Below are 25,716 nucleotides of genomic sequence, written 5' to 3' on the forward strand. Positions count from 1 at the left end.
GGTATGTGATAATTCCATTTCTGCACAGACTGCTGTCCTATATCACAGTCCTCCAAAATTCCAGTCCTTGCTTTTTGCTACAGTGAGCTCAACCGGCATTTTGCCACTGACAAACAGCGCACATTAAAACTGCAAGAGGCTACACAAGAATTCTTTTCGGGTGTAACAGCAAGCTTTCATGATTATCACCACAAAAGCATATGGTCTGACTCTTGCGCCTTGCTATTGTTAAAGTGTTATGCTTTCCTCTGATGGTTCAACACCAAAGCAAGAGGAAAGAAAACCAAGAACCCTGCCACGCCAAACAACAACAAAGCAACTCCTTGAAGACAGCCTCATGCTACTAGTGACAAGATAGGCAAGAACAAATTGAAGCATCTACAGAGAGTACCATTTTAGAAATACACAAAAGATTGTCAGTGAAGCTAATTTCTAACAACACTGTTAAAATACATGAATTACATGTATATTTTATTTTAAATACATATATAACTTTTACAGCAATTTTATCTATTACTAGTTTTAAGTTGAGCTGTATTCTTGTAAGTGACCCATCAGACCACTTCATAAAATCAAATGACAACACGTAACTGAAATACCTGCGTTCCAGTTCTCAGGTTACCTTGAGACACATCAGTCTTAATCAAATAAAAAAGAGCTGTGGCGGCAGGGGAATTGGACTGACATTTTTATCTCAAAATTAAAATACTACGTTCATACAATCATAGAATAGTTGGGGTTGGAAGGAACCTTTAAAGGTCATCTTGTCCAACCCCCCTGCAATGAGTAGGGATATCTTTAGCCAGATCAGAGCCCCGTCCAACCTGACCTCGAATGTTTCCAGGGATGGGGCATCAGCAATTTCTCTGTGCAATCCCTTCAAGTGTTTCATCACCCTCACCATAAAAAAATTCTTCCCCCTATCCTCTGAATCTACCCTCTTTTAGTTTAAAACCATTACTCCTTGCCCTACTGTAACAGGCCCTGCTAAAGAGTTTGTCCCCATCATTCTCAAAAGCCCCTGTTAAGTACTGAAAGGCTGCAATAAGGTCAGCCTGGAGAAAAGAATGCTCCAGGGAGAACGACCCCAACTCCCTGAGGCATTTTTCTTAGGAGAGGTGTTCCATCCCCCTGAGCATTTTTGTGTCCCTCCTCTGGACACACTCCAACAGGTCTATGGCTTTCTTGTGCTGAGGACTCCAGAGGTAGACACAGGACTCCAGGTGGGGTCTCACGAGAGCAGAGTACAGGGGCAGAATCCCCTCACTTGACCTGCTGGACATACTTCTTTTGTTGCAGCCCAGGATACAGTTGGCTTTTTGGGCTGCGAGCTCACCCTGCTGGCTCATGTCCAGCTTTTTATCCACCACTACCCTCAAGTCCTTCTCCGCAGGGCTCCTCTTAATCCCTTCATCCCCCAGCCTGTATTCATACCAGGGATCGCCCTGACCCAGGTGCAGGAGCTTGCACTTGGCCTTGTTGAACCTCATGAGGTTCACACGGTCCCACTTCTTGAGCTTGTCCAGATCCTTCTGGATGGCATCCCGTCCTTCAGCTGTGTCAACCACACCACTCAGCGTGGTGTCATCTGCAAACTCAATCCTACAGTCTATGTCATTGATGAAGATATTAAACAGCACTGGTCCAAATACGGACCCCAAGGGACACGACTTGTCACCGATCTCCATCTGGACATTGAGCCATTGACCACTACCCTCTGGATGCAGCCATCCAACCAATTCCTCACCCCCCAAACAGTCTGTCCATCAAATCCATATCTCTCCAAATTAGGGAGAAGGATGTTGTGGAGGACTGGGTCAAAGGCCTTACAGAAGTCCAGACAGATGATCTCCGCAATCTTCGCATTGATGTAGTCACTTCATCATAGAAGGCCACTAGGTTGGTCAGGCAGGACTTGCCCTTGGTGAAGCCATGCTGGCTGTCTCGAATCACCTCCCTGTCCTCCATGTGCCTTAGCATAGCTTCTAGAAGGATCTGTTCCATGACCTTCTGAGGCACAGAGGTGAGGCTGACAGGTCGGTAGTTCTCAGGGTCCTCCTTTCTACCCTTTTAAAAAATGTTTCCCTTTTCCTAGTCTCCAGGGACTTCCCCTGACTGCTAGGACTTTTCAAGTATCATGGAGAGTGGCTTGGCAACTAAATCAGCTCATTCCCTCAGGACTCTGGGATGCATCTCATCAGGTCCGATAGAGTTATGTATGTTCAGGTTCCTCTGGTGGTCACGAACCTGATCTCTTACATTGGGAGGGACTTTGCTCCTGCACTCCCTGTCTTGCAGCCCACCCTCATGAGGCAAAAAAGACTGAGGCAAAAAAGCTGGTGAGTACCTCAGCCTTCTCCTCGTCCATTGTTACCAGCTTGCCAGTCTTGTTCATTGAGCGCGGGGGGGATACTTTTTTTTAAGCTTCCTTTTCTGGCTGACATACCTGTAGAAGCCCTTCTTATTGTTCTTTGTGTCCCTTGCCAAGTTCAGCTCCTGCTGTGCCTTGGCCTTCCTTACCCCATTCCTACACAACCAGGCAGCATCCCTACACTCCTCCCCGGACACCTGTCCCTGTTTCCCCTGCCTGTGCAAGTTCTAGTCTGTAAGTCGACACAGTATCACATTTCTTCACCCCATTCTCATTAGTTTTTCCTTTAAACACCTGGTTCTTATTTTTTCCTTACATGTATCCTACTGAATATTTAACTTTCCCACCAAGAAGTGTTAAGTATGTTTCCATTCTACAGTACCTTGTAATAGAAAATCCATTTAAGGCTGAATTTCCTCCATATAACACCTGATAAAAAGACCTTTTTTAAAAAAAAAAATCCATACTGGGCCAATATGCAACACACAGCATGCTCAAGGGAACAAATCATTAGAAATTAATTGGCTGAGAACACAAGAGAGCTACAAAAACATATGAAATGCCTGTCAGAGGTCAGAAGCTTGACTTAAGAGCAAAGAAATCCACAAAGATGTCACACAAAGAAAAAACTATTTGATTACACCTCTAAAAACAGCATCTTTCCAAGAAACAGAAGCCAGTGAGACACTTGACAATACATTGTTAGAAAACAAACAAAAACCCAAAAACTTTTCTAATGTCTGTCAGCTTTCTGTACAGGGAATCTGACATCTCTTCAACCTGCCCACTACCAGAAGTTTTCGCTTCCTTCTTTCCTGAAAAATTTTTGCCTTTTCCAACCTAACACGTGTGACTATTCCAATGGATTTACAAAACTAAAGGAAGAATGCCAACTGATAGAAAGAGATGCCAAAAATAACCTGCTAAGATGAAGCAGGTAGCTGAAAAGACAGAAAGTCTGATGATACAGCTGGAGCTGTATGCATACCAAAACACTCCAGCTGTTTGACTCTTAGCTAGCCATGGAAGTTCGAGTTCTTTATTTCATTTAGTAAAACATCCAAAAGAAGGGAAATTATATTATATACTATATGGTACTTAGTATAAACCTAATATATATTACTTGCTGTCAATACACAATGTACAAGCCTTCTCTGACTAATTTCCAACAAAAGAAAGTGTAACTATGGCCTTTCTCTCATCATTAACACCTAAGCGCTCTACTCTTATTCCAGGTCATCTTTAGCAAGGCAGATCAGTAGAATCTGATAGAACCATCAAAAAAACTTTGTCTATATGCCATCAAACGCACAAAAAGCATCCAATAGTCAAAAAGAAGAGTCTAGGTGCAGGTTATATGTAATTTGTGAAACATTTTTATTCATCTATTATTGATAATAATTAAGGCAAAGGATGAATACAAAATCCAATTTACTTCACATTACTTCTTTGAGGGGAACATTCCTAGAGCACCTATCCAAATGCAACTATAACTGGGGAAAACAGAATTTTTGTTAACTACTTATTTCCTCTACACTGATTTCTGTAATTGTTTGCACAGCAGTAGGAGTGGCTAATATTTTACACCAAAAGAATGCTGAATTTTAGTTTTTCTTACAAAGAAATGCTCATCTGAACTTCACAGCTGAAAACCTCCTGGTTTTATTCACAACAGTGTCTTGCCCAAGCCGATATCCCTTCACAGTACTTCTGAAGAAGAATTGCATTATTAAAGTGCTGGGCTTTGGTTCTTTTTTTTTTTTTTTTGGGGGGGGGGGGATTTTTGATTTTGTTTTGGGGTGTGTTTGCTTTTGCATTTTTTTAGTATTCACAGTATTTCTATACCTGTGATGTCATGGACATGCCTTTTTTCCCAAATTAGTCCTTGGTTACTAAAGTGATCTCGATTTTGTTTTTAATAAAGCCAAACAGGAAAGAATGAAATAAGAGGCAAATAAAGAGCAAAACTAAAGCTACCAAATTTCTGTTGTGTAGGGTACAAATAGACGCCAACCACACAGTAAGTTTATCAATTTTTATTACGCAGAATGCAGTAGTATAGAAGTACAGGTTTGAAGGTTTCAAACTTGGAAATAGCTGCCTTGAAAAGAACTATTTGACTATGCATGTCTACCCCATAGTCTCCAACACTTTAATTCAAAACATCAGAAGAAATCCATCCTCAACCAAGAGGATGAATTTGAGAGCACCAAGGAAATGTATTTGCACTTATATTTGAAACTTGTCCTCTGTTTAATATCTAATTAACCATTAAACTATTTGTCATTGGTTGAAATGTTACATTCTCCCTAGTCAAAGCATAATTTCAATTTATTGTCATTATACTAACTCTTTCCCCTTGTAGATTTCCCAAGGAATTAGATGTCCTAGTTATGAGCAGGAGAACAGGCTCACCAGCACAGGATTTCTACAAAGGAGTTTCAATGCCACCTACAAATCAGGCACACATTTTCAATCAGGATAGTACTGCAAAAAGAGTCCTTGCTTCAATATAATTAACATTTTCTTAAAATTCCAGAATAATTATTTTGAAAACGAGCAGTTGTAAAACATTCTTATCACAGACATGATGACTCACCAAAAAATGCAAGCATAGAACTAAGTTTAACCTACTGACTCAGAGCTGAAATTAGCCAGATTCAAAAGCAGTATTTGTAATACCTTGTCTACAAACTCTGTCTCAGATAGAAAGGATATTTTCTGAACCTACACTCTGAACCCCAACTGCTACTCTGCCTTTCAGTTGTCTCATTATTTTACATAATTCTGTGACCAACAAGTATCAAAATATTTATAAATCCCCATAGATTTTAGACCAAAAATATCTCCATTTGCTAGCACTAGCCAACTGTCACTTCTGCTTAGGGGTATCCTGGTTTCGTCTGGAATTGATTCTTCCTCTTAGTAGCTAGAATAGTGCTGTGTTTTGGATTCAGTACGGGAATTGGTATGAGAAGAATATTGATAATATGCTGATGGTTTTAGTTATTGCCAAGAAAACAAGGTTTCCCATGTCTGGCTAGTGTGCATGCGCACAGGAAGCTGAGAGGGAGCATAACTGGAGCAACAGACCCAACTGGCCAATAGAATATTCCATATCATGCATGTCATGCTCAGCACACAGATGAGTGGTGGCCAGGAAGCTGGATCTCTCTTCTGGGATTGCAGTTTCCGGATTTTCTGTCCTCTGGGATCGCTAGCCGGGAACGGGCTGAGCATTGGTCAATGGGTGGTGAGTAACTGCACTCTGCATCACTCATTTGTATATTCTATTGTTACTACTACTATCATTATTTCAATTATTAAATCATTTTTGTCTCAACTTACGAGTCTCCTTACCTCTACCCCTCCAATTCTTCCCCCCAACCCCGGGTGCAAGGGGAGGCTGAGCGAGCGGCTGCATGGTGTTTGGCTGCCAGCTGGGTTCAAACCATGACAAGGAGACAGCGTTTGTTTTTGCAGAAACATTGCTGGGTTAGGGTATCTTATTATGGAGTGACAATGTGGTATGTAAATGCTTCAAATTGATATAATTCTTTTAATTTTGGAAAAAATTATTTTATCTGGTTTTCTACTATACATTCAGATATACATTTCTTCTCTCTGAAAAAGTTTAAAGCAACTATTCTAAAAGAAATCTTAGGACAGTAGCCTTTTACTGCAGTAGATTTAAAGATTCTTCATGTTTCATAAATATTTCATGGGGCATTCTACAAAGGAAACATGCCATTAATTTACCAGCTTTCTAACCCCACAAGCTATTACTAGAGCTATTACCCATTACACCTAAAACACACGAAGGAAAACAACTGAGTCTACAAGTATTTGTCTTGGAACTACAAGCTCATCATTCTATCAGTTACAAATAAATAAAAAATAAGTCAAGAAATATTGAGGGAGTTCAAAAATTTCTCTGTATGCATTATTCATTTTTGATACAGCTGTTATTTCATTGAGATTACTGTAAACGGCTACATGAAGTGATGGCCTGCATGAACAACTCCACGATAGACATGATAAACTAGCCTTATATGTTTTATGTTCCTATAACATAAATTCCTTAGATAATTTAACTATACAAAGCTGGAAAATTCTGTCAAGAGCACAGATGCACAGAACTCCAGCTCCCCCAACAGCATGTTATAATACAGGCAGTACATATAGAAAATAGCTTTAATAGAGGGCTTGTTATTACTATGGCAACCACAGCAACTGGTTTCCAAAATGAATCACAGCTCTGTTAGGCACTTCATTAATTTATTTTTTTAAGCAAACGCTGCCCTTAATCTTCTCAGTGGAACAAAGAGTTATTCTGAATGCATGTAGAAAACAGGACATAAAGTTCAATCCAATGTTGTAAATACAGGGTAAGACCCTTTTCAGGAGCTTTGCTAGAAAAGAGCAGGAAAGTACATCTTGTCCACTGTTTCATGTAGAAAGTCAGAGAAGCAGAAGTAGTTGAGGTTCGTGTTAGGAGGTATGAGAAAGCAAGTGAACAGAAGACTAGGAAAACTGAGGCAAAAGGAAGATTAATAAAACCATTAAGAAAGAATTGCAACAAGTGAAGCCAAAAATGTAAATCATGAAAATAAGTAATGGAGATCAACTATGCTGGCACAAGATTTTAAATGGCATTGTATATTTTCATAGTTCTCGTGCAACGTTCAATTTCTGTGCATCATCAACTGTTTTTATTTTTACATTAAATCCATTCAGTCTCTAACAAACTTTCCAAGTAGAACTAAGGTATCTGTCTATACAAAACCAGAGAAAACAGGAAATACCACTTACAGCACCAGTTCATTAAAGGAGACAATTTTCCCACTTCTTTAGAAATAAGACAGAATTTATTTCTCCTATTTAGGGAGAAAATGGAATTTTGCAGTCTGTTAACCAATCACAAGAAAGGTCCAATTTTTAAGTGAACAGCCAAGTGATAATTATTTACTTTTGGACCATGTCAGCTGTGTTCCATCCCCTTATACCTTTTTTTTTTTAAAAAAAAAAAAAAAACAACCAAAAAAACCCCACATTCATATATATTTAGAACAAATTACCAAGGCATAAATTTACTTATAATATTAAAGCTTCATGATATTATGAAAAGAGTCCTACAAAACAGATTTAAAAAATATATTGTTGCAGTATCTACATTCAAAAATGCAATTTGATACTGGTCCTTCCTAAGGAAACTACAGATTCATTAGTACAAGAAAGGCACAACTAAAATAATCAGAATTAATAGATACATGACTAGATTACTGAGCCACAAAATGCATGCAACTATTCAAAAGCACTAGTACTAGAGAGCTTCCCCCATTAACAAAAAACACACCACAAAACCAGTAAGTCTACCTACAATGTACATTTATTTACCACATAAGAAAAGCAAAGACTTCCTTTCTTTTTATAATTTCCGTCAATATCTTTGGTTTAGGAGGAAAGCTGCTGATAAACTCCGTGACGTACAGAATAAAAAGCATCCTGATTAGGCAAAGAATTTCACATGGAATACAGGTAGCGAGCTCTTGGTTCACTTCCTCCATATGCATTCAAAGTTGCGCTTGGGAAAGTCAAACAAAAACACAGGCAATCTTGCAAAAGTAATGAATTGACTTGGTCATCCCAAATAGTTTAGAGATCGCCTTTCAACTACTGAATTTCGTTCTTTCTGTTCATATTAATACAGTGAATTCCATGCCATTTTCAGGCATCTGACATTTCAGGATTTCCTGCCTCTAAGGAGAGCTAATGTCTGCTGATCAACTCAAAGTAAGGAGACTACTGGGACTGTAGTGCTTTCCTCCTAAATGTTTCACAGGTTTGGAAAGATAGGAAATGAGCCTGAACATCAGTCTGTGGTCAAGCACTAAGGCAGGTGGAGAAGCTGAACCTAGCTCATAGTTCACAAAAAATGAAAAATACTACTGTACGTACAATGAGAAATCCTTTTACTCTCATTTTAATTTTCAGCATTAACCAAGAACACCTAGCTGTCAAAAAAACTCATCTATACGTAAACTGAAAATAGTACTCATTGGAGTAAAGACTCATAATTAAAACAGTAAGAGCCACATTTTTTAAAAAACATTCAGGATAGGGTTTAAAACTTTCCCCTAATTTCCCACCTCTATTATCAAATTCTTGTAAAAACCTAGCCCATAACCTCCAATCCACACTAGGTTTTCTCAGTTAACTGCGAATATGCATTAAGTCTCCAGAGCAGTTATCCCTTATTGCTAAAACATATGAGTGCATATCTAACCCATAATCCATATCAGGAAAGTAGCACAGCACAAACATACACAGTGAACAGTGTTCCACTGTGACTACCTTCCCAGGCAATAACTGCTTTACATATTTTTTTTAATATATCTTCCAATTCTGGACTTCCTGCTAATGAAGTAACTAACTGTGATTTAAGTGTCTCTTTTTAACAGCGGAAGAGATAGTGGCAAGAAAACATACAGGATGAGTTACACTTCCTTGAGCCTTGGTAAACTGACAAGCAGGATTGCCACTCACTACCACATTTAAATTGCTAATCTTGATATTCAAAAGCTTCAGAGCCCACAGCAGGTTCAAAGTTCTCAATAGCCTTGTTGGTGACACTCCTAGTAAATTCCTCCCCTGCTGTGTCATCTGCACCAAGCAGGCAAGGCTGCTCCCTTGGAGAGTCTATAACACAGGGAACACTGAACTTCCCACTCAAGTCTCTTCTACCATATAACACAGATTTCATATAGTGTCTGTGTAAGTTCAGCTTTCATGATGCTATCAGGAAAGAAAGGGTGACAGTACACCGAAGAAAAATAAGTTTAAAAAAAAACCAAACCCTACAAGAATACTTTATCATACAATACCTTCCTTTCTCCCAGCTCTTCCACAGTGAAATATCCCTCTGAAACTGTATTGTTCACCACATTATTCAGGCTTAAAGATGATTTTTGAACACCTGATCACAAATCAATACAATGAGGGGTATATGATCTCCTAAAAACTCTGCTAAAAATTTAACTGACATGAAAAAAATTTTGATTAATTTTGCAATTTGTAGTAGAATGCTGTCTAATCCCTTTTTTTTCCCCTCAATGATCAGTTAGTGGTAATTACCAAGGTAATTTTGTGTGTACACAGGAATTTGGATGATAATTTGGGGATTTTTTTTTTCATACAGTAATTCCTCTGCATCAGCTGAACTTACAGTCCCATTGTAAAGCTCTACATCCAATCCCATTGGAAACAGAATTAGTCCACAACTCCACTTTTGCTGAAAGGAACCTACTGCCATGAGTAAAACACAGGAGTTTTAAAGACTGTGCTAAGAACACATCCCTTTTTGAGTGGTATTCACACCGATGGTTTTAACCTAGAATGCTCTTGGTTTGCTTCAGCACAAAAAGAAACAATTTTACTCTCCATGACATGCTGCTGCTATCGATATTAATTAAAAAAAAAAAAAATCAGACATGAGATCCTCAATTTATAGGCAAGTATTTCCTGAAAGAAGTCCAGAACCTCAGAACTAGAGCTATTCTGTGTAGTCCACAACGTCCCATATCTGTTTGTTAATTGAGTCATACTTGAATAACAAAGCTCCTGACCAAAAAAAAAGGCAAAGGTTTAGGGTACAGGCTCTTTCTTCAGAACTGAGAAAAGGGGAAGATTAATTTGTTTGTTAATATGATCTGCAGCTGCTCAACCTTAGGCTTTTGTTTTGGTTTGGTTTTTTTTGCAATAAAAATGAATTCAATGATAGGTGGTGTTTGGAACTGGAACAGGAAGCAGTCTTTGCTCAAGTCAAAATTAACAAATTCTTGCTAAAAGAAAACAATGCAAGGGTGCGTTTGTTCTACCTGAAGGTATTGTTTTCAACTACAACTCTTCTGTAAGGCCTTTGATACAGTCCCCCACAACATTCTTGCCACTGAACTGGAGAGATACAGGTTTGATGGAAGGACTGAGATGGATAAGGAATTGGCTGAATGGCCATGTCCAAAGAGTTACAGCCAATGGCTCAGTTCCAAGTAGAAACCAGTAATGAGTGGTGTTCCTTAAGGGTCCACACTGGGACCAACACTGTTTAATACCTTTATCAAATGACATGGACAGCAGGATCGAGTGCACCCTCAGCAAATTTGCTGATGACACCAGGTTCTGTGGTGAGGTCGATACACTGGAGGGAAGAGAGGCCACCCAGAGGGAGCTGAACAGCCTTGAGGAGTGGGTCCAGGCAAACCTCATGGAGTTCAACAAAGCCAAGTACAAGGTCCTGCACCAGATATCAGCACAGGCTGGGGGATGAGTGGATTTAGTCCCAAATTGCTAAATTAATTATTTTAGCTGGTATTTTGGATACTACAAAATAAAGGTATAAAAGAAGAACTGAAAAAAAAAAAAACCCACAACCACAAAACACTGAAAACCTGAGATCAGAGGAGGTACGGAAAACAGAGAGGAAAAATTAGAAGAAAATAAAAAGTTCACAAAAAAAAAAAATTACAAACTAGTCCAATACAGAGCAAACTAGTTAAAAATGTCAACACTTATTATATCATGCAATGACTACTACGTCAATCAAGTATCTTTACAAAAGAACAGAATACATACTCTAGAGATAAATTACACAAAATCCTCTCAAGAACCTATTATTATCCAGTTACAATGGAAAATAATACATTAATATGTTTAAATTGAAATATCCCACTAAAGCAGTAATCAGAATAAATACTGACTATTAAATGAAACCCCAAGTTATGAGATCAAGCCACAGAAAACAGGAAGACAAAACAGTAATCCTGCAAAAAGCAATTAATATAAGGAATCATTTATGGATATTTGACACTGATTTCTTTCAGAAGTTTTGTAATTAACAAAAACAAAAAAAAAAAAAAAAAAAAAAAAAGATGTTCCAAAACCTACTGGTAGAGTACTGACCTTTTTTTAATTAGTCTTTTTTATTAGCTGAAAAGGCAAGCATGTTTTGCAGACAAGCTAACTAGAACAGAACAGGAATCTGAGAGGACACCTTTTGCTTATAATAGTTTGGAAAGACAGATATGACTAATGGCGTGTCACATGAAGCAGCAGTAAGACATGTTCACTTTATACTATATATCAACAGTCTGGAAGAAGAATAAGCACTAACTTGACCAACTACAGATAATTCAAAACTGCAGGGGGCAATGAAATTCCAAATGACATGGATGGACTAGGAGCATAGAGATAAATCACTATGCAGTTCAGTGCAGATAAATTAATGAAGCTGGGAACAAAATTAATCCAGTTCATTTCAACTAATGCATTTTGTTAAGTTATTGAAACTTTTCAATAACATCAGTTTGACAAACAGTTTTAAAGGACATAACAGATTGCTGTTACAGACTACTGTATTTATGAACCGTAAATAGAAGATAATTACTATGTTTAATCAGGTTTAATATACATCTAGAATCAATAAACAACTCTAAGCACAAATAGGAAAATTCTACTTTTCAAATTGCTGCAACAGTAGAGATGATCACTGTGATGTAAAAAAAAACCCAGACATATCTAGGAAGTTTTCTTTCTAAATTTCATTTCTTGAGAACCACCCTAGAATTCTTTTATCATTGTACCCAGAGGCAGTCAGCTATTGTTATGGGATATCTGAGATTACACCATTTGCAATCCCTGTAAAATTACAGAACTCATTTTTGCATCAGATTAATCAAAGGCTCAGCTACTCTTTATATGTTCTCTAAGACTTCACAACATTATCTGCCACTTGTATAGCAAAGGACTGACTAGGAAACAGCACCACACTCAGCAGCTTGTGGTGCTGCCTGCAAAGATTTTCTTCTTAGAGATCTTATTAGAACAAGAGAAAGAGATGAGTTTAAAAAAAGTGCAATGGAACAGAGCTTTTGAAGGCAAATATAGGATACAGCAATATGAATCAATTTAAAATAGAGATGCTTTACTACTTTCATGGGTGCTTTTACAGAGCCTTCTATAAGTTTTCCAAGGTAGTACGTTAAATCTTCAATACATTATTTTGTTCAACTTGGAATACATTGTGAATAAGTAGAAAGAAGAGTCACCTTAACCCACAGAACAACTTTACATCTTAAGAAATCGGTTGGTTTGGCTTTGAAAAGTTTGATATTCACGTGCTTCATTGCCTAACAATAGCATTACAATGTTATGAAGTTTTATTAAGTCAAGAGAATACAGTACACAGGTTGTTGTTTGATTTAAACATGTTTCTGACATCCAATTACATACTCATTAGCTATGTGTGTGTAAAAAAAAAAAGCAGAAAACTAGTTGATTTGGAGACAAAGAGGGTGTTAAGGAAGTGCTTTAATAGGCTATTCTTTAAACTGGTATTACAAAGCCCACATACATCTGCTATGCTGAGGTTACAAGTATGAGATAACTGTTGTTTTACGTCAGTCTGATTTTATCATCAACATAGTTTGCTTAAATTTTGTTTGTACAGTAAACAGCTCCCTAGAACGTTCTACAAGACTATTTAAAAACACAAGTCTGACAAATTTAACAGAATTAAACTTAAATTGGAAACCTGATAGACATAGCAGTACTGACCCTCTTAAATATGTAAACAGTGGTCTGTTGAAGGAAAGAGAAATTTCTTCCGAGAGACACTCTCCCTAGGCTGCTTCATTAAAGTCCAGTCCCCTCCCTTCTTAAAGCAACCAATTGTTTGCAAAAATTTCTGCAAGCACAGAGCCCGTCTTCATTCAGTAACACAAAGTCTATTACAAGGAAAGACAAGGCCTGAAATGAAGTAAATCTACATTAAATTGACTGCAAGGCAAGCATAAGCAGAGGCTGATTGCACAAAACCAGCGTAAATTGTTCTCTCTGAATAAATAACCTGGCATGCAGTCCCAGGAGCGGGAGGCTATGCAGACACATCAGCCCTACAGTCTACTCTGCAGTTGTCTAATCAACACAGCTGTACTGCTATCTCCAGCCCTATCCTCCTTCCTGAATTTGCACCCAGTGTACCTCAATATGATCTAATTGACAGGGGTCAGTCCTCAAGTCCCTCTCCAACCAAAACTGCTTCTTACAACAGCCTCCTTCTACCAGCCCACATTTCTTGCTGTAACACAGTTCAGCTTGTTTATCAGCTTTCATTCTGTAATTTTAACCTTATGAGATTATCTCCTCATTCTTTGCATTACTACTTGAAGGTATATTGTCAGGGCTCTTGAATAACTCCCACAGCACAAATCATATACCTAGAAGTAACATTTCTATAGGAACAGGGGTTTTTTTCATATAGCTAACTACTCTTGACATGCAATTCACATACTTTCCCCATTTATATTAGAGGTTGTAACAGCATAGCAACAGGCAAATAAAAAGTGCCAAATGTAAATAAGGCATATTATTTGCATCTGTTTATCATGTGAACAATAAAAATGCCTGCAGGACAGAGAAGTAAAGCATGTTAGTAGGGCTTAAGGGAAGACTCAGAACAAGTACAAGGGCAATCATTAATTACAAGAGTGAATTTATTAGTTCAGCTCTACAAAATACTAAAAATTAGTTAAGGGTACTTTTGAGCCATGGAAATAACTCTTATTTATGAATAAAGAGCCTAACCTAAACGAATTAATTATTTTATGTTCTGAGAATTCTGGTGTGGTTTTTTGTTTTCTTTCCTTCCCAGTTTATATTCTCAGATTGTGCCTCACTAATAACTATTTGTGCAAGCATGTGCTGGATAAAACTGTACACAGAAACTTTGAGAACGGCTCTGTAATTATATATTTATGTAATATTTACCAGTGAATTCATATCTCAATTGCAGTCTATACCTGCTATATTATTTTGCTCAGTGTATAATTCGATGGGGTTGACAGAACTACCTATTTCCACAGCTTCATAATATCCAACCTGTGGACCAAACCCAACTCCAAAATCTATTAGTGGACTTCAATAGCGAAAATAATCTTCCCTTCCAAATGTATATGCATAATCCATCTTTTTGAGAGTTTTCCTGTGAAAGAACACACTCACAACCTCTAGTTGACATACAAGACTAACATTGCATTTTACGCTGTCTTTATAGGATAATGATCATTCAAGTGTGACTGAAAGGATTTCAAGGTCATTTGTATTACTTTGTGTTCTTAGTCTTAGTTGATTTCTCACATTGTGAGAAAAGCCTTGAGTTGAAAATGTGCACAACATTGTTTCTGTTCCACAGATTATCTTATTTTTATATTGCTTTGAAAGGGCACGTCTTTCAACAATATGCAAAACTATATCAAGAAACCAAAGTCAACAGAAATACTTTACTTCTGCTGCTGCTACTTCCAAGCAAAACCAACACTATTACATGCAGAAATTAACACAAATATTTACTAAAATGTCTCCAAGGCACTACTCACTAATTCATCATGACAAACAAAATCCAACTACCTGTGGATCTAACACAAAACAAAGACACACACCTAACACTAAATCAAATGCACACACAAAGAGAATGAGCCAGCCACAACAGAATAGCTACCTGTCCCTTCATTACTCACTACAAATCTTAGCTTGGAGCCTGTCACCTAGTCCTACCTTAGTCCATTTTCAGTATTACTGTGAAGTTGTGGGTTGGTTTTTTTTTTAACCACAACAAACACCACACCACACCACACCTACCTACAACAGTTTCTGAGGCTACTACTGTCATTTTGAATCAAGAATCCTTTTTAAACATGGCCTTCATTGTAACATGGAGCTAAACCAAACATCTCCCAAAAATACATACAACACATGCACACCCCCGATTCTGATGAACCATACATATGGCCACATGCATACACACGTTCGCATATGTATATATGCATACACACACTTTCCCTAATATATACATGTAACGTAGTCCGAGCACTACCATCACTTATGATTTACTAATAATAGCTTCATGATCATCAAGAGTTTGCATGTCATCAATATAGAGTTCATTTCCTTCACTAAGAAAACTCATGCACTATTTACTTTTGTATCTGTGATATATCCAGTAGCATTTCCTAATATATTAGGAATATACTATATCACAGATACGAAAGTCAAAACATTTGTATTAAAAAAATCAAAACTGGACTTAAAATTCTAATTCATACAACTTCAAATTCTGTACTTGCTATAGTCTGTAAAGCAAGAAAAAGAATAAACTTCTTATAAACAGACATAGAAAAGGCATTATTTAGTGATCTCTACAAGAAAGAATATTGAGAGCTTATAAGGGTTTTTTTATGTTTTAATAATACAAAGAGCAACATACCCAAATTTCATATTCCTATGTATATTTCTGTGTGAGATTTAGAAACTTCAATGAGGAAAAAAATAAACCTAGTTTGTTCAAATAACATTGACTAAACTCTCACCAGTCACGGTGAACGCACTCCTAATCCTAATAAGAGTGGAAATCTTCTTTCGCTCCCTTCCAAAATATTTTACTTTAATCCCTAAATTTGACTTACTGGGAAAGTATTCCTATCTATCTAATTAGAGAGCAAAAGTGTAATGGATAGGTTTTAATTAAAACTTTGTCTTCCCTCTTTATAACCTTATGTTACAAAGATTTCTACCATTACAACATTCTTGAAAGTGATACGAGTTTTTATGTCAGTCACAATCACATAGCTCGTAACATCTGTTAGATCACAGAGAGAAAAAGTGGTATTTGATTGTAATTTTCAAGCTTATATAAAATCTAATTTGTTTTAACACTACAGAGTTTATTCACAGTTGCATTTTATAAGCATGTCCTACAACTCACTGAAGTGTTAAGTCTCTTCTAGCTAGTATTGGTTCCACAGTTCTACTTTGCTAGCATCAATTGCACAAGATGACACAGCCCAGAAAGAAAAAAAAAGCCACTACTTGGACCATGTTATATTGAAGAAGTCTCACAACAACTACAGGGCAGGAAAGCATCAATTCAAGAACGGCAAACATGCAGTTTCTTTTTGCTTATATAAGAGTTTCTTGTAGATATCTTCCAGAATGGTCTTACTCAAAGTCATTTTCTTTATTAATTATTTTGACATAAACTCCTACTTCTAAGTGACCAGCCAAGTATTCCAAATTCAGTATGCTATTTCTACTTGCTCCAGGTTTTCACTTGGGATACAAAGCCATTTAATTCTGTGATACCCTCTCACCACTTGTATTTACCATTCAGCAGTTAAAATCCAGTGCACAAAGGGAACAGTCAAGTTATCTGACAATACATTTGTTTTCACATTAACATGTGGTCAGCATTCACAGATGAGGCACAGAACTACTGTGTCAGCCTGTGAACATGAAGAATGCTCACTGAGTAGACAAGCAGTAAGACTTCCACACCTCATCATTTTTCATATTCATACTTCCAAGCACAAGAATCATTCCTATACTGCATGCTGTTCCATTATCAGGCATTAACATTAAACACAGCTAATTATGCTGGTTTTTCTCCAGAGATTAGTCCAGTAGGAAGAAATAATGTGAGAAAGAAAAGAACAAGAAGCCATCTAACACCCTATGTATTAGTAGGATGTATGCAAATTGCGCATTACAAGCATGAATGCTACAAGCATTCAATTTTATTCTCTTTCGCAAGATCAGTTCTAAATGTTGAAAGGATTAGATCCTAATCAAACCATCAGGAAAAACAGTAGTTAAAGAATAGTTCAGAGGTAATTCATAGGTCCTATAAAAAATACTCACCGAGATCTGTATTGGGGCCAGCAAGTAGCTGCTTAAATTTGTCTAATCGGGATGCTTCTCTTTCAGTCAATGCAGGAGTAACTGAGGTATTATAGTCTGCCATTCCACTCACCAAGGGAGGTGTGGAAGTTTGTGGAAGGGACTGTGATCTCTGCATGGAAGAAATTTCACTAGCATTATCTGAAGGGAAAAAGAAGCATAACAGTTAGCCTCAGCTAGTGAGAAGGCCACTAATAACTTGAATTTCACTTGTAAATTTAAAATAGAATAATGTTTTGGAGAAATGTAAACTCAAGCATAGCACAGGTTTGGACTCCAAATGACTTGGACTTAGCAGGAGCAGCATTCATCTTCCAAGCAGTATTCCACAATTAAAGCAAATCAATTAGAGATCATACTAAGAGCAAGGCTAATTGATTTCTAAAATCTCTGTGCTACTGAAAGCTGTTTCTTTCCCCCTCACCATATTATTAAAAAAAAAAAAAAAGAAAAAATAGACTGGGAAATCATTGCAATTGGTTACTTTAAAGTTTATAAATAAAACACAGATCAGACCACATGAGGATGAACTTCCCCAGTCCACATGCATGGTTTTCTCCGGTTTTTAAATATACTTTATACAGTTGCATTTTAATAACAATTCTTCACAATAGTAGGAATATTATTAATTGCATACATCTTAGTGCAGTTAGCCATTAAAATACACTCAATAGTGTAACTTCCTTCCAAAACTGAGGATGTACTAAGGCTGAAAAAAACGTTTAATTATTCTTCCCTCACCCATGTACTTCTCACACACATGCTTTATGGTTTAGTACAGCATGCAGTATCTCCCTCAAATAAATCAACATTGATTAATAATATTTTCCTGTGGTATTAAGAAAAGGTTGGGAAAAGGTTAATGTCTTAAAGGGCAAATATTATAGCTCTCTTCACTTTACTTTCAACATCTTTTTCATTTTTTAACATACCTGATGAACTTGATGTATGACCTTCACTGACTGATTTAACAAGCCTATTATCACCACACACAACTGAAGTCAGTTCTGCAGATTCCACTTGTTTCTCTTCCTGTAGATGTTCTTCCTGAAATTTATGCTGTTCTTGCAGTTTGCTGTGAATCTGAATTACTTTGTGAGCCGTTTCCATGACCACTTCTGTATTTAAGTTTTCAGCAGCTATTGCTAAGAGTTCATCATCATCATCCCCAAGATCCCAAGCATCACTTGTGTTACTTTCAAATTCTTGGAAGGTGCTGACTTTCTTTAGTTTCACTGGAGTTGTAGGTGGCTTTGAACCTGTTTTTATCAAGCTATTCAAAAACAAACAAAAAATATTCAGAAAACTACTAATGACGTAAGTAAAACACTATGGGTAGGGCTGAAAAACAAAAGTCCACACTTCACATTATATAGGTAGCAAATATTTATCTCCTCCCTCCATTCATGTTACTGCTACATCCACCCATGATAACGTAAAGCTGAATATGTTTAAGAATAAGAGCAGGTAAAAACAGACTCTTTTTGGATGAATAGAAGCTGAACAAATCCTTCCTTCCCTTGTCTGAAAGAAAACAAAACCAAACAAGCAAACAAACAAAAAAAAATCAAACAAAAAGACCAACCCCAAACTAATAAAAGGAAGGTTGCTGGAGGAGTTTAGAAGATAGATAGGTCACATCGCAGTTCTCTTGCTTCCTGAACTTCTGTAGAGATTTCAGACCTTTCAACGCAATTGCTGCAGAACAACACAGGAGCAGTAATCAAGCCACCAGGTCTACTCCCAAGTCATTATAAGCAATCACATAATACAATCACCATCATAAGCAAATCAGGTCTCACCTTAGAACTCATTACATCTATCATTCCTTCCCATTCAGGCACTCCAGCACAGATTTGCTTCAGAACTTTGCTCTTTTCATAGGCAGGATATTTCCTCTAGTTACTAGTCTAAGTGTACCCTGATCAGCTCCTAATGTTTTGTCCCTCTCTCAACATGCAGTATGAGAGAGATGAACCAAGTATCCCCCCCTAGCTTTGCACTTGTTCTCACTTACAGTAACGCAGAGCAACCACATCCACATCTCCCTTCAGATTTCAGCTAAATAAGGCAAAAAGTTGAGAATGTTTCAAGTCTGACCTCAAAAACAAACAAAAAAAAGTTACCGCCATTAACTTATTTGCCCTTTCTGACCATACCTGTCTTTTCACCTGTGCCAGTTCCCCTGTTTTCTGTTAAGACAAGGCAGCCAGAATTGGAAGTCAGAAGAAGTTCTCGCACAGTCTTCATACTTCACAGTCAGTAACGTCGCTGTTACACACTACAGGGAATATCTTTCCTAACAGGTGCAACAGCAGTAACACTTTCACCCAACTTGTTATCATTGTCTAAAACAGCAAAGTCTTTCTCCTCTTCTGTCATCATTTCAAGCAATAAGCTTCTAGGTTTTGTTACTGGGTCTCTCTTTACATATCCATGTTTTGAACCAATTCATCCCATTCCTTTTCCTTCAGTCCTTAAGATCACAAGTTTTAACTGCCTTCAACTCTATCATCTGACAATTAACTAGCACATGTTTACTTCTCGTGCCATTTCAAACCAGTCCTTGAAAAAAGCCCCTAGCAGTATGACCTCCTTCCAAGGCAATACTTTTCCTTCTAAAATTATTTTTTGCCCATACTGCTTTGGGCCGTTCATTTCATTGGTCATACAATTTTCCCAAAACTCTCACATAGAGCAACATTATAACAGCAACTCTGGTTTCAAAGGAGCCGTGAAATCTACCAACAAACCGGAAACAACTTGGTCCTTGACAAAGCTTAAAACAAACTGTCTTTCAAAAATAAAAAAAGATGACAATGAAGCAAAATGTAAAAAGCAGCAGAAGTCAATGCATGTAGCATTTTGCTACACACCTCAGCCACAAGGATATGAAAATCATTCACTTGCATGAGTTGTGGGTTGTCAGCATGAAATTTATTTAGTTACTAATGATGTTTAACACAATGTTGCCATTTTCATGTACATTGTGTTCTGATATCCAATATTCACGTTCTAAGGTAATAAACTTTTAAATCACTGTAAAATCTATTCTACCTACTGTCTTCTCACTCACAAGCAAAATGCCCACCTTTGCCTCAAAATGATCTACTGCAACCTGTCTCTTTTCTCTTACAGACAGACAAACAGAGCCAGTCCATCATCAAAGATGCATCCAGGAAAGACTCTTACGCATGAGTTATAAGCTTCATCTGCTAAATAAATATTAGCATTTTCCATATAATTTCCTATGTATAAAGCACTGCAAGCAGATAATAAAAGCTGGCAATCTATGTTAGTTCAGAACTGAACAGCTGACTTCTTGTTCCCGATACAGTAAAGCATCAGGAAGTCACAAAAAAGAAGTTAGAACAGAGAAGTCAAAATTATGACAAAAATTGAAAGAGGAAGATTAACAATAAGCTACAGTCAATAGAGAAGAAAAAGAGAAAAGAAAGCAAAGATCATCCAAGTTACTTGGAATATTTAAATATTAGGTTAACTTACGTTCCATGCAGTAATGGATCAAAAGGTGGATGCTGAGCTCCATACACATGTTGAATACTAAAGGAAAAGAAAGAGAGTTATCACAAAAATAATAAAATATTTGGTTTTTTTCAGTGTATTAAATAATTAGTCAAGAATAAACAAAACTGAAATGTTCCAACAGTTTTCCATTTCAAAGAAACCCACAATAAATAAGCTTCCAAAGACAGATTTATTCACTACAATCTCTAACGTTACATAACAGCATGTTACTATGTGAATAATAAAACTCTCCACAAACTAAAAGTTCATTTCCTCCCATTTTTCAGCTATAAAATTATTTCCGAAGTAAAAAAACTCCAAAGAAAACACATCAAGATTCACATGTGGCTTCATAACAGAAATTATTACTAGAAAACTCTCTGATTGTAAGAGAAGCAAATCATATACAACATTAACATCTACCTAAACCTGTATTAAAAACCACATAAAAGGAGACAAACACGCCCTCCTAACAAATAAAAACCATTCTCCAGACCATAAATATAAATAAGTCCGACCTTAGTAAACCTGAGATAGAACCAAGCCAAAAAGACTGCAGTCATAACAAATATTAAGAGAGGATCAGACTTATACTACAGAGGCAGCATTAACAGTAGTGAAATCAGCCCCAGAGATGTCCGAGAGTGGTGGTTCATAAACTTTTACCAATTTTCATGCAATTCCACTCAAATCTAAAAGTCAGTCCACCATCAGTCTTTCTACACGACTGTACACCATACACTCCACAGACAAGTCTCTGCTCTTCCCTGCTCTACACTCACACAAGGGTCAGGTGTCACTTTCCATTTTGGCATACAGACAGAATGTGCCTTTTCCTTCAGAAATGAGTAACCACGTCTGCTTTTTCCTTCAGACACTCTATGAACGACCATGATGGGAATCCACCCACACATGAACCAACAATCCTCTCCGCACCGTAATTAAAAAAACAAAACCAAAAAACCCACAACCAAAAGCACGCTCGCCACAGTGTCCTCGTTTTTCCACATGCTTGCAGATGCCTGCAAATTAATTAACTGCAACTACGCATAGACATTGTGTAATCAAGGAGGGTCAAAAGTGTTTCACCCTCAAAGGATGCACCAGTTACAAAATAAGAAGTTCAGAAAGACAAAAACAATTGGACTGAAAGTTAGTTTGTAACTAGAGAAACAACCAGTTAGTGCTTATAGGTAACTTAGAAAGGAAGAAGTTAAATGATGAGTAGGATTGTTTTGCTGAATTCAGGTAAATGGTAAATGAAGTACAGCGTTATTGATCTCTGAGAACCAAGAATACGCATCATTCTTACAAAAAGGATGCAAGAAACTGAACTGCTCTACTGTGAAAACAGTTCAAGTATGGCAGCAGAGAATGTTAAATAATCATCTGAACACACGCTCCCAGCCTGGCATAATGGTTGAAAGAGTTAATGCAACTTTAGGGACGTATTCCCCGGACAGTTTTGAACCATGGAGTGTACCTGTAGCTCTTCACAATGATACAACGACTGGGTCCGGTGTTCACACTTCAGTAAGAAAGTTGAGAAACTGATGAAATTTTGAAATATCAAGCAGAAACTAAAATATAACTATATTCCTATGAAGTGCAGTTTCCTGCATAGAATTTCAAAATATCATAACCTGTATCAAGTCTCAAAACATCCTAACTTGTATCATTGGTAAGAACTACAAACACATTCCCCCATTCAAAATTTTCCAGGGAATACATCCTCAAAATCACTTTAACTCTTTTGACCATGACATCAAGCTGGGAACGCACGTTCAGGCAATTATTTAACAACTTTTATGACACAAGTTACAGCCAACTGAGACCACCCGCGATCTTCGATCCAGTAAGTGGCGGCGCCCAACACTGAAACGCTGGGGCGCCGAGCTAACGAGAGAGGATGGAGGGAGGGACGGGGAGGCCCCACGCCAACCTCCCAGCCACCAGCAGCGGCCGGCCGGACACGCTCCCTGCAGAGGGCACAGGCTCTACGAGGCTCCGTTGAACTCGGCGGCCGGAACGCGGTGCTGGGGAGACAACGCGGCGGGACGGGCCCGGCGGCGGCGGCCACGCTAGCCAGAGCCGCTCCCCGCGGCCCGGCCCCACCGGCCTGGAGGCTCGCCCCGCCGCCCTGTGCGCCGGCTGGCGGCGGGACGGGCCCGCGGCCGCCGCGGGGAGCCTCCGCCCGCGGGCCCCGACCTCCCCGCGGCCCCGCTCACCTGCCCGGCACCTTCGCGCCGCTCCGCTTCCAGAACTGCTTCCTGCCCCCGTCGCTCGCCATGGCGGCCGTCACCTCATCCCCCTCCCCGCGGCTCGGCTCAGCGGCCTCGACCCGCTCCCTCAGACTTCACTCCCCCCATTCCCTTCCACGGGAACGGGACTGAGCGCCGCCATCTTGGGACCGGGAAACAACCGCGCTCCTCATTCGCCCCCCGAGGTGGCCCGGAGGTTTCAGCCAAACAGAAGTGAGAATGCTGCCGAGTGGGTCAGGTTGGGCCAATCGCAGCGAGGGAGCTCAGGGCAGAACGCGCAGTGGTGGCGGGTCGGGGCCGCCTCTCGCCGTCCTGGTGGCAGCGCCGCGGGGCGTCCAGGGTCGCCTGGGCGGGGAGGCCGGCGTGGGGTCGGCAGAGGCGGCGAGAAAGCGGCTAGCAGCGGCGGTGCCCGGGAGCCTTGGCCGGGCCGTGTCGCGACTGTCTAAACCTAGGCTGAGGCCGCTGGCGCCAGGGAGCCCTTCCCTCGCCTCGAACCCTTCCCTTCCGCCAGCTTCGAACCCTTCCCTTCCACCAGCCTCTACTGGTACAGAAACCCACTCTTAGTTCCTGTCTGTGATTAACATAATCCTATAAAGTCAAGTTTTACTTCCTGGTACTCCGAGTATGATGTTTTTAGGCTTTAATGCTTTTTGATTTAACCATAAAGAGTAATTTAGAATACTCTTTGGGAAGAAATGCCATGTCAATGGAAAGAGACGTTGGTTGAAGCTAGGAGGACAGATTTCAACCAAATTAGATCTAACCGATTTTTAAACAGATTTTTTTCCACTTCATTTTTTTACAATTATTTACTCAGTTACGGGGTGGGGGGGTGGTGTTCCAGTCTTTCTCGGTTTTAAAGTTCTGAAGACTGGACTCATCCGGCCGTTGTATCCACTTTGTTTATTTGCTTTGAGATGGTACAAGACAGAGGGTCTTCACATGTGTCTGTGGAGTTTTCAGATTCTGATCCAAGGATCACTTCTACAAACAAAATAGGTATGGGTTTATGTCGCTCTTTGGAGTATGGCACCTGAGAAAACAATGCTGACTCAGATTTTTGTGCTGCATCCTGATGCAAGACTAATTTAATATGTCAAAGATTGTTCAGGGAACATTCTGTCATAATTAACTCAAAAACTGGCATATAGTACAAGACCTGACCTGCAACACAATGTTTATTCTTTAGTATGTATTTCATGTGTAAGACAGTCATTTATTAAGAATAAAAAATAATGAAGTTTTCTGCCTGCTTTGGGATTTACTTCGGCAGTTACCTTCTAAGAACTGTCAAAAATAAGATATTTCACAGATCTTGCTAGGTCACGATCCACGAGTGAAAGCTGCATGTCCCAGTAATTTCAATGCTACTTATAGATAAATGCTATGCCTAGTATCATCTTCTCTGCTTGTGTCCTTTAAAGAGGATCCCTCTTACAGATTCTGGACCTGTAAGCATTTTGTAGTGCATCATGACTGTAAGTATCAGCAGCTTTAATAGAATACACAAGAAACATAATGTAATATGTACTATGTCTGTTGGCTAAAGTGAAAATGAAACCTGCAAGGTCACAAGTGGAACTTCGCTTCGTCTTAGCGAGATACATTTACATTAGACCTGTTGCTGTTAGAATACAAAAATGGGGTACTTTCAGTCATGACAGTCAAAAAAGTGATAAATCCATAAGATGCATTCTATCATTAGCATTAATATGGATGTTGAAACTATATTTATGTTCTTTTTATTTGCTCATTGTTGATATTTGTCAAAGGGAAATGTAATTAGATTCAGCCTAGGCAGCCTAAGCCATCTGTCATCCTCCTAACAGTTGACCTGAATCCCGAAGTAATGCCATTTAACTCTTGTGTCAGTCTGATGCAGCCATGTGGAACTTGGATCTTTTTAGAAGTGAAGATTTCATTGAATTTCATAACTAAGTCAGTATGAAGTTAACTGTATTACATAGCTTTCATTGTATCCAGTATGTGTAACCTTGTGCTGAAGTTTTTAGTGTGGTGCAGAATTTTATACTGGAAACAAATAACTGTTGCATTGATTTGTTCACGTGAATAGTCTGACCTGCAAGTGGTGAAATACATCTATATTAAGAACTGGAAGCACAGAGCCCCAAAATCTGTCTTCTACTGTGGACAGCTGCTGCTGGTTTAAACCCTTGGACTGCAGTCATCCAGATCTGGACTGGGCCCTCTCTGTTGTTGACTTTCAGGAAAGCAAGGACACTACTTTTCCTTCCATTCACTTTTTTTTTTTTTTTAACTTATTCTGTGGGTTTTTTTACCCCTGGCACAAACCTGTCTGGCAAAGGTTCTGGTGACCGACAGTATCTTGAAGGAGGAACGTTTCAAGGTCCCGTCAGGTAGTTTAGGTACAATTCTTTATGCCCATCCCTTAAGGTAATCTGACCACAAAGAGTGTATTCTTGAAAACGACTTATAAAATGGTATTGATAGAGTATCGTAAGAAGGTAAGTTCACAGCTATACAGTACTTGGAGGGAGAAGGTGGTCTGAACATTATTTTACCAGTGTTCCTGCTTAAATTTTTTGGTTACAGAAATGTAACGTGGGCAGCTGAGGGCACACACAGATTCTGCTGTCAACCTCTTTACTGCGTTTGAGAAAGAGCTCTGCCGGCGTTCGGGTGCTGTCATTCAAGGATATAACAACCCTGCGGTCACCGTTGGGGTCCACCTACTGCAGCCAGTTAGCTTAGTTCTCAAACACTCCGAGAATCTAAATAAGCACTTGG

The 25,716-nt window shown here is 38.7% G+C and overlaps 1 protein-coding gene across 4 annotated transcripts in view; it reads right to left on the reverse strand.

Moving 5' to 3' along the window:
- TBC1D22A (TBC1 domain family member 22A) overlaps positions 1 to 22,976 on the reverse strand; it is a 184,804-nt gene extending 161,828 nt beyond the window's left edge. For 2 of the 4 annotated variants that reach the window (XM_086473763.1, XM_086473758.1), the window contains exons 1-4: positions 22,915 to 22,976; positions 20,666 to 20,722; positions 18,091 to 18,431; positions 17,120 to 17,299 (exon numbers count right to left, since the gene is read on the reverse strand). In XM_086473763.1, the coding sequence (XP_086329889.1) occupies positions 17,120 to 17,299; positions 18,091 to 18,431; positions 20,666 to 20,722; positions 22,915 to 22,976 (640 nt within the window). The remainder of the gene's footprint in view (positions 1 to 17,119; positions 17,300 to 18,090; positions 18,432 to 20,665; positions 20,723 to 22,914) is intronic. The other 2 variants (XM_086473768.1, XM_086473776.1) reach the window with 2 other exon arrangements.
- Positions 22,977 to 25,716: the final 2,740 nt, after the last annotated feature.

This window comes from Leptosomus discolor, chromosome 1 (genome assembly GCF_034619465.1).
Source record: "Leptosomus discolor isolate bLepDis1 chromosome 1, bLepDis1.hap2, whole genome shotgun sequence".
Taxonomy (NCBI): domain Eukaryota; kingdom Metazoa; phylum Chordata; class Aves; order Leptosomiformes; family Leptosomidae; genus Leptosomus; species Leptosomus discolor.